Source organism: Rhinopithecus bieti, unplaced genomic scaffold, assembly GCF_001698545.2.
Source record: "Rhinopithecus bieti isolate Rb0 unplaced genomic scaffold, ASM169854v2 scaffold_3874, whole genome shotgun sequence".
In the NCBI taxonomy this organism is placed as follows: domain Eukaryota; kingdom Metazoa; phylum Chordata; class Mammalia; order Primates; family Cercopithecidae; genus Rhinopithecus; species Rhinopithecus bieti.
The window spans coordinates 811,440-821,835 of record NW_016804362.1 but is presented as its reverse complement, the minus strand read 5'-3'; the positions used below and the strand labels follow the sequence as shown (position 1 = coordinate 821,835).

General features: G+C 34.8%; 1 protein-coding gene across 1 annotated transcript in view; it reads left to right on the top strand.

Annotated features, from left to right (window-relative positions):
• Positions 1–10,089, top strand: part of TSPAN8 (tetraspanin 8) — a 32,005-nt gene extending 21,916 nt beyond the window's left edge. The window contains exons 6-8 of the mRNA XM_017867507.1: positions 2,399–2,530; positions 5,798–5,881; positions 9,797–10,089. Of these exons, the coding sequence (XP_017722996.1) occupies positions 2,399–2,530; positions 5,798–5,881; positions 9,797–9,850 (270 nt within the window). The 3' untranslated portion in view covers positions 9,851–10,089. The remainder of the gene's footprint in view (positions 1–2,398; positions 2,531–5,797; positions 5,882–9,796) is intronic.
• The last annotated feature ends 307 nt before the right edge of the window (positions 10,090–10,396 follow it).

The following is a 10,396-nucleotide window of genomic DNA, read 5'->3' as shown; positions in this document are numbered from 1 at the left end:
CCTCCCCCTCCTCCCCTCCTCCTCCTCCTCCTTCTTCTTCTTCTTTTCTTCTTCTTCCTCCTCCTCCTCCTTCTCCACTATGCTCTCTTTTATAAGTTATGCTTCTTTGGGAAAAGAATCCTACCACCACAAACCCTGGCTGGATGACCTGGGGTCCCATAACACATTGACAAAAGCTACAGATGCTGAGTGACTTTCTCTTTGGATTTCAGGGATTTCCCACAAAAATTCCCTGTCAACATACTGATGGAATGCACCCCTTTTGGATTTTTGCTCTTTATTATTTGTCTAGAGGTGTTGTATCATTCAGTGCATACTGCCTTTTTCATCCAGCTGTTACACCACTTTCAACAAGTCCTGACCAGCTTCTTCTTTAACTGCTCCTATCTCTGATGTAGTGACTTGACATCGTGACAAGTTTTAACCTTCCTCACTTCTACCCTCTCATCTGTGAGTATGTCTTTATGCCTCCCTAAGGAGTCCTGAGGTCTACCATATTCCAAATATGAACTGATCTGTAAGTGAGAATATAAATTTTATAGTGAAACTTACTTTACATTTGACAGAGGATATCTGTATCAGTTAATACTACTCAAGATTATGTAATCAGAAAGAATAAACAATCATGTCTACCATGGGAACAGGAAAGGAGGTTGTTTCAAGAGCACCCTCCTTGCTAGTACTGACCTTGAAACAAACTGACATTTCCAGCTCTCTGTCATATAAACATCTGTTAAGTAATGTTTTTGTGTAACTCAGTCTTTGGACCTAAGTATAAGACTTCATATCTGCCTCAGTTGAATTTGTTAGTTTATCTCTGTTATTTAAACTATCTTTGAAATTTGACTGTTCTCCAGCATATTAATCATCACTCCTAGCTCTACATAAACTACAGAATTGGAAAGGTATTTTTTCTATTTATTCAAATCATTGATAACAATGTTGAACAGATCATGTTCCCGTAAGAGCATAACGGAAACAACACCAACAGCAAACAATGAAAACAAAAACAATAAAAGCAAATGCATTATTGAGTGCTTTCTTCAACCTGGGAGTTCTTATCTTTACATGGATTTTCTCATGTTTATCTTTATGATAATTCTGCAAATTAAATGCTATTATTAGCAACTGTTATTATCTGTATTTTACAGATGAACAAACTTTGACACAGAGGTTAAATTAATGTGGGCAATAAACATGATTACCTGCCCGGTAAATGAAAATTCTTTCAGTATCTTGGCATTGCAATGTATCAGAGCTGGGAAAACCACTCAGTCTTGGTTCTGTTGTTTTCAGCCATTTTTTTCCTCCCATTTCTACACGAAGTGTTTTCCCTCTAATAGAGCAGATGGAAGCAAGATGAGGGATAATTATCTTTCTTTCTCCTATCAAATAATATTATGTGCCACATGCCCTGATTCTTGGGGTTATCATTTCCTTGTTTTTCTTCCTGAAACATGGCTATGAACCCTCCTTCCTCTCTTTTTTAGTGTTTTTTCCATGAATCAGTTTATTCTGGGGTTATAACTTTCCTGACATTCTAAGAGCTTGATTTTTCACTTGTGTTCCATCCCATATTTTAAAGATGTTCATAAAATTCAATCTTATTGGAGGCTCCTTGAGCATCTATTTTGGTCTTTGCAATATCTCTCATCTTTTTTCTCCTCTCTTTCAAAAGTGATCAGAGATCATGGAGTGGAAATTTCACTTTTAAAACTTCACGTGTCTTTTGAGCAACAATTCTTTGACTCTCTTGTCAAAGAATTCTTTGGAAACCTTTTTGACAATATCTAAGTTACATAGATCTGACTCTCTTTTGTCATTAAAAACTAGTAGGTGAGGCTGGGCACGGTGGCTCATGCCTGTAATCCCAACACTTTGGGAGTCTGAGGTGGGCAGATCACGAGGTCAGGAGATTGAGACCATCCTGGCCAACATGGTAAAACCCAGTCTTTACAAAAAATACAAAAATTAGCTGGGCGTGGTGGTGCATGCCTATAATCTCAGCTACTCGGGAGGCTGAGGTAGGAGAATCGCCTGATCCAGGGAGTTGGAGGTTGCAGTGAGCCAAGATCGTGCCACTGCACTCCAGCCTGATGACAGAGCAAGACTCCATCTCAAACAAACAAACAAACAAACAAACTAGTAGGTGAGTTTTCATCTTCCCAACTTCTTCAGATTTTGAGTCTGCAACTCCATTTTCCATCATTAATGTAAAGATCAAAATGAAAAAAATCCTTAATTTTTACTTCTATATAGGGAAAAGTGAAAGGTGACTTACATGGTATTTTAGCATAATAACCATTTTAATAATGATTTCAGAAGATTATAATTTAATGTATTGCCAATGTTTTTAATCTTCTTACTGACTGCTTCTCATTCTACCCTTTATCAATAGTTTAAATGCTGTGGTTTGATCAACGGAGCTGCTGATTGGGGAAATAATTTTCAACAATATCCCAACTTATGTGAATGTCTAGATACGCAGAGACCATGCACCAACTATAATGGAAAACTAGTTTACCAAGAGGTGAGAACTAAATCACATTTGATAAAATAAGCAATTTTGTTACTTTCTTTTCACAATTAAAGTCCCTACAAAAAATTAAAATGTATCAAGTACAATGGGAATCATGATATAAAAATCTCAGAAATTTCCCGAATTAAAAAAATCCTTATTTAAAGATAAAAGCAGATAGACTTCATTTATTCTATGAGTCTGGCATCATTTAAGTCCAATCTTAATAGGTCAAAGAAACATTCTGCTGCAATGGGAGGCAAAGTACAAACTAACATAAAAGTTTATTTTGTCCTCTCTTTGGTCATCTTAATCATTACTCTCCTTTATTTTTTCCTACTTTAACATGACTTCTAGAAAACAATATTTTCACTTTAATTTTCAAAGTCAATGTTTTTTGTTTTCTGATCAAATTTCCTTTTCTCAAGAAATGAGGTTTCTTCTTTCTCAAAATTTAAAAAAAAAGAACTCCAAGTCCTTCCCAATACGTTTAAGGGTTTAGGTTCTCTATGTTATTGACAGCTACCCATTTACCTAGTTATTGCTGCAATTGAGAAGTTACCTTGAACATTTAAAGTCAATTTAAAAAGACAGGTTAATCTTTTATGTGTTGTAGATGTCATATTTATGTGACCTGTGAATGTCAGTACGTGGGTGTCCTAGTTCTTCTTATTGATCAATTCATCAAATACTTATTGACCACCTTCTATGCACCAAGCCTTCTGCCAGTCACTGGAAATTCATTCCTGAACAGAGCACAATGTCTGCACTCATGGAGCTGATGCTTAAATAAGGAAGAGAGAAAGATAATTAGGCAACTTCAATCCAATGGTCTACTAGTATTTCATGGATAGAGATGGGCGCAAGGTGTTATGGGACCCCATCTCACTTAGTCTGTGGGGTTCCGGATATGGCTTCATGAAGAACATGACATCTGTCCCTTCATCAGTTGTTCCTTCTGCTTAGAAAAAAATGTGTTCAAAAATTACAATTGATATTAGTATTTCACTTATTTGCTGTTATTCTTCAGTGCCTACTACATGTCAGACGGAACCTTGCTAGGGTTAGACATGCCTCTGAATCCTCTAGGAGATTACAGTCTAGTTGAGAGGCAGATACATTAAAAGCCACTATACATTCACAATGAATTAATCTTAATATTTATAATACCCAAAGATTATTTTCAATCTAGAATTGTTTTGATTTAGTAACTGCTACTGACATTAATTTATAAAAGGAAGTAGAAAGTATCTCAGGGGAAACTACCCTCTCCTTGACTATTTATCTTTTTCACTGATGTTATCAAAATTAAAGAGGCTCTTCTCTGAAGGGGAGTTGCTGTCATTAATACTTAAAGTATGTCACTAAGATTTAAAATAACTCAATAAGTAATCTACCAGACTACAGTGTTATACTGCGTTTTTCCTTGTCACAATAATATTACTACAAAAAGTTTGATTCTTACGTTTTATATTCTCCCTGCTCCCCTCCTCCCTACCTAATGTTAGTGACATAATATTTACAAGGAAAAGGGGAAATAAATATAATGTAAATGAAGATAGTTTCCACTTAGGATAATGAGGAAATCAGTAAATTCAATTGCAGATTGCTATTTGTCTCCTGTTCAAATTCAACTCAAAGATGTTTTTCCTCAAGACAGATTCTGAAAACCCCTGGAACTATCCTAAAACACTACTAGATAGTTTCTGTAAGTTCACACATAATTCTGCTGAATATAGGCTGATAGCTACACCAGTTTCCCAAAAGAAAGGTTGTAAATTCATAAAATACTTCCATCTGCCATGTGTAAGTTGCAAGAAGTCTGGTAAAATGAAAAATATGGAATAGCCATAATTCACGTTTCTTTTTTTTCTCTTCCTTCTGCCCAGATAACCTTATTATCTTGGGGAAGAGGAAGAGAAAACCCCTGAAACATAATGAATGTGACTCAGTAGATATAATCATTAATGTCATCGTTAACCTAAATGACATAATAATTTCCTTGAATGTTTACCACTTTGGGTTAAAGGTGAATGGAGAAATTATAGTCAGGAATGAAGGGGAAAAGATGACTTAGCCTTCTGGAGAACTTTTATTTTATTTAACAGATAGCAATATTTTGTTGGCCCTTTGCATATATATGACCATCCAAGGGATAATATATTTCAGGGCAGTACAAAAATAACACTATTATATTGTGTGGTCTTATTCCATTTTAAAAATTCTTCCCATAATTTACGATTCTTGAAGTTACTAGGTCTAGTCCAAAATGTTTTAAGCATGAAAACGCATGCTGGATTGTATACATTTCAAAAATGTAGCAGAGAGGCAACTTCCTAAATTCTCTTTTTTATCTAAAGTAATGGCATAATGGTAGACATAGTAAGTTTTTTTCTTTTTAAGATAAAAATAGTCCTGATAAATATTAAGGGATTTTGAAAATGTCTTGTTTTTTTTTTCCGGCGGCGGTGACCTCAAGCCTGTTATCCCCACACTTTCAGAGGCTGAGGTGGGTGGATTGCTTGAGCCCGGGAGTTCAAGACAAGCCTGGGCAACATGGCAAAACCCTGTCTCTACAAAACACAACAAAAATTAGCCAGGCATGGTAGCACATGCCTGCAGTCTGAGCTACTTGGGAGGCTTAGGTGGGAGGATCACTTAAGCCCAGGAAGTCAAGGCTGCAGTGAGCCAAGATCGCGCCTCTGCACTTCAGCTTCAGTGCTGGAGGGAGACCCTGTCTCAAAGAAAAAAAGAAAGAAAGAAAGAAAGAAAATACCTTGTTTTAAAAATGAAAATTTGCAATATTATTAGCTAAAATCTCAACCAGGAACCTTTCTGTTGTAGATTACAAACCTAAAACATCCTTAGTCAAGGTGGTATCAGCTCTAAAATGAATAAAGTTAAGATAAAATTATCATTTATACTTTTATGTTATAAAATGTATAGCTCTATCAACTATAAAATTTATAGTATAAATTATAAAATCTATCACTTGAGGATATGTTGGTGAAAAATCATTTATAATTATTAATTCCTAGATTCATCAGTTAGGCAGTCAAGCAAAATTTTGTTCCTCAGTTGCTTTTTAATCTATAAACAAACCACAACAGTTACAAACTTTTGGAGCAAGGGTGAAGCAGGGAGTGGAAGGAATAACCCAGTTCCTTGTTGTTAAGTGTTTTTCTTGTTAGCAATGTAAAAGTCAAACAAAAGAATAAAATTTTGATTAATATAAGGTCTAATTTTCTGAAGTAACTTTTAATTTTTTTTTTTTAACAGCCCTGTATTTCTTCCATAAGAGACTTCTTGGTAAAAAATTTGATAATAGTTATTGGAATAGCATTTGGACTGGCAGTTATTGAGGTACAGTATAATCTTGTATTATTGACTCTTTTATTCTCTTGCTTGTTCATTAATTTTAAGAAATATTGATGGTAAACAAACAAACACAACAACCATAAAAAAACGCAGATGCTTTAGAAAAGCACTGGATGCTAAAGGCTCATCATCTCCCTCAGTCAGCCTGAGTCTGAGGAGGAGATTCCTGTCTTAGGAAGTGAGCAGGGCTGAGACTCTTGCTTTTGAATGACCTCTCTACCGGGAAAAAGATGGAATTAATTTTCACATAGTTCTTAGTGCCAGGTATATTCTTCCCACTGAAAACTAGCACAGGGGTTAAAATTTTCCAAAGTTAGAAGAAAAAGCACCAAACAAAGCAAAATACGACCTTTACAATTTCTTATTTCTCATCTTGATTTTGAAACAAAATAAAAACTGAACTCAAGAATGTGAGAAGCTGTTTTCTTGTTACTTGTTATTACATTCTAGAGAAATCCAAGAAGTTCTAAAAAGTAGAAGTAATTACCTCTGATATCCTCAGCTTAAGTATTGTTGACTCACTTGGAGAAATTTTCAAGGAAAATTGAGGCTTATATATTACTTTCATCACTTTAATTATTGATGTTGGAAAAATATCCCACATAGGATTTTGTCTTAATGAACTTTCTTGGCATGTTTTAAAAAAAAAAAAACACCTGAAAGACACTTTTCACATGACTTAAATTTGCCAAGAATATGAATTAAAACTGCTTCAGAGAAGCATTTTGGAATCATCCCAGATCTTGGGTAATTTTGATATCAAGTAGATCAAATTCACTCACAATCCTATTCCAGGACATTAGCAAGAATGTTTATAATATGAAGTATCTCCCTGGTTAATGCCTGTGAGAGCTGGTTAGCTCAGCTGAGTGACTTGTGCTTCATGCTCATGGAATGCTGTGCAAGGTACTCCTTGGGCTTTCTGGTAATATTCTACCTCTTACTCGTGCCACATCACTGCCAGAAAGAAATTTTAACTGAGAATGAAGCAATTTGGTGTCCTACGTGGTTCTTTAGTTTGCTGGTGGAATTTCCCAGGCAACTATTAGAGAATGGTTAGGGACTATTAACAGCAAATTAAACTGTGGGTTATTACTTTGTTGTCATCCAAATGAATAGGTATAAATATGAAGCATTCTTTGTTGGTAGGTTATGGCTATCTTTCTTTAGGTCTGATATATGTTCAGAGTCAAATAGTGCTATGGATTAGGTCTATTTCTCTTGATTCTGCATTTTGTAAGATGTATTTTGTTTCTCTGCTTTGTATTCTGGGTTTATGCTAATTTAGAAATAAGGACTAATGGCCATGAAGATGAGTAAGAAATGAATGATTTAAATGAATCATTAGTGATTTTAAATGAATGATTTAAATGTATGAGACAGCATGTTTTAAATGAGATATTTAATATAAGAGTTATATTTCATGTTAAACTCAAGTTTTGACAATTGACTATCACTAGCTCAAATCACAGATGCTCCTCAGTTAGCAAAACCAGAAAAAGTAAGGACATACTTGATTGGGGAGATTGATGAAATACTTTGTGTCATAGTCAAAGGCATTTTCAAGAATTTAAATACATCTAGTGGAAAATAAGATTGCAAAAAGATTAATGCATTTCAGTATTTTATGAAATTGGTATATTCCATGTATTAATTACATGTTTAAATATTTTATTGGTTCTTCTAAAGACATATTCAGAGAAAAATAGCTTAATACAAACATTCTATACAGTAATTTATAGGTATGAAGTGTTTGTGGTACTATCATAAAACATAACCGTTTTTGAATTAGACCAAATTAATTGTGATTTCTAGACTATCTGCAGATATGGTAAATAGTTGGTTCAAGTAACTGAACTTTTTAAAATTGTTGTTCAGTTCCTCAATCTAAAACCTACCCTCCCTCTTTTAAAGGGAAACAAATCATTTTATATTCCATCTTCCTTTATTCAAAAAGTAGATTGGAAAAGTCTTCTGATACCCAGTCTATAAATTATGTATCCCCAAAAAAGCATTTTATAGCTCATCTTACAGTCATTAGTACAAGTTTTCTATTGCTCTTTGACTTGGCCTATCTCCCTTCTTTGTTTCCAAAGTTCAAGTTAAAAAAAAAACACCAAGATACAAAAACAGAAAATCTCCTCTAAAAAATACTTTTAAGAAAACAGAAGCAAATATCTTCCTGCAGAAAATATGTTCAGATTATCTCCACAGAAAAATCATATAAAAAAAGACTGTCCCATATTTAGACCTTATGTTAGTATGTTTAGGCATAGGTTTTAGTGAGATGGGCCAATATTTGTTTCCAAAGCTCTGTTAAGATTATATACCTAAGGGATTCTTCTCACATTGAATGCTAAAAATTATGCAAAATACCTTATTCTGCAAGAAAAATTTATCTATAGACATTTTTGGAATTCTCATTATTCTAGCTTAAAACAACCAGACTATCATATCTTTCCTCATTTGACTATAGCAACTTACAAGCACAAAAAATGATCAGCACTTTCCTTGCTTTAATAAAAAAAGAAAAACTACACACTGAGAGCCATCACTTTGTAGGATAGAAGTTATCCCAACAGGAGGTCCTAGAAATAAAGCAGTTAAAAGAAAAATGATAATTTTGCATGTTTTTAGACTGCTGCATACCTCTTAGCAAATTTATCATGAGTCTTGGCATACATTATAAAATGACGAATCTCTTTTAATTGTGTGCTATTTTTTTGAACAATGATAAATGTTTTTTTCAGGGACAATGAAATGCAAGAAAGTGTGATATTAACTGTCTAGTCTGCTGATAAATGATGGGCTTCTATTTCAAGGATGTAGCAGTGAAAGATGATAGTTGTCTTATCCCATTATTTTTTCCCATTAAAAAAAGTTCTTTCTTGATACTTGTCCCACAGACTTAAGGATCAGCATCAAGGCAAAAAGACTAAATTTCGGTCTTGAATTGTAGAATATTTTGAATGGAAATTATTACTTTTGCAGAGAATTGGTGTCAACCATTTTAAGAAGGAAGAAGTATTGGTTAGCAGTTCTCATTTGAATTACATTTCCAGTGAAGTGTTAGTAAGCAGAAAGTCTCAACACAGTAGAAGCATTTAAGTTGACTCAGCACAAATGGCACTTTGCCTTCCTCCATCCTCCCTTCAAAGGGGGCTGGTGGGGAAGGAAACTTTCTATTGGTAATGCACACAGGTCCTGTCTATCATTTCTACGTCAAAGACATAGCGTGTAAGTCACCAACTGTAGAGCCAATTAGAGCAAATTTTGGGGTCCCTCATTCTTGGGAGAGCTACTTGAGATGGAAATTATGCCCCAGATTTTCAGTTGTGCTTTTTCAGTTCAAAGAAATTCCTGAATTAAGCTATTCCCCATAGTTTAGAAGCTTTTTTAAAAAAAGAGTTACTTCATTTTTGTATTCCTCCTGAAAATGCCTAAAACTACAGCAGGAAAAATTCTAGAGTCCTTGATTTTTATGCAGATGATTTAAACCAGATGATAATAACCTTTTTATGGAAGCAGTACGTTTATTTAGCCCCCAGGGACCTGAGATCCCCAGTGCTCCAGAGGAGACGCTCTGCAGAAGAATGTGTGTGTTCCAGGAAAGGGAGTGGGTCTTCTGGTGGCAGCTGCCACTGTGCGGTTATATAGGGCCAGTTAGATAGAGGCTGATTGGCCAGCTAAAAAATGCTGATTAAAACACAAAAAAACTTAGCGTTTGCGGTGCTCTTCTGTCCCATTGGAACCTCTAATTTTCCAAGAGAGATGACTTAGATAGGATTGGAACTGTCAGTATACAAAATCTTTTCATATATAATGTTCTTTCTGTTTATTTATAATGTGTCCAGTGTTTTCCCTTCAATTCCACGTTAATCCTCTTATTTTGTTCTCTAGATACTGGGTTTGGTGTTTTCTATGGTCCTGTATTGCCAGATCGGGAACAAATGAATCTGTGGATGTGTCAAGCTATCGCCAGTCAAACCCCTTTAAAATGTTGCTTTGGCTTTGTAAATTTAAATATGTAAGTGCTATATAAGTCAGGAGCAGCTGTCTTTTTAAAATGTCTCAGCTAGCTAGACCACAGATACCTTCTAGACATATTGAACATATTTAAGGTTTGAGGGATATAAGGGAAAATGATATGAATATGTATTTTTACTCAAAATAAAAGTAACTGTTTATGTTGGTGCTTTTCTATGTCTGATCCTTGTGTTCAGGTGGTACAGTACTTAAAATGTTCTTCTGGAGCCACCCAGTGGAATAATCATCTCCAAGCTGACAGGGCCACAGATAGTTAAGACAGTGGATCTGGGGTTTTTCAGAAATGATACTCTTTTATGTGATGTATCAACCATTGGTGATACGATTGAATCAAGTCTAAAATGATCCAGGTAAAAGAGTCACCATCTCTTTTCTATTTATGTCACTACTAACAGTATCTCTCTTTTGCTGCGTGTCTATTGTAGGAACAAAAAGGTCTGAGTGCTCAACACC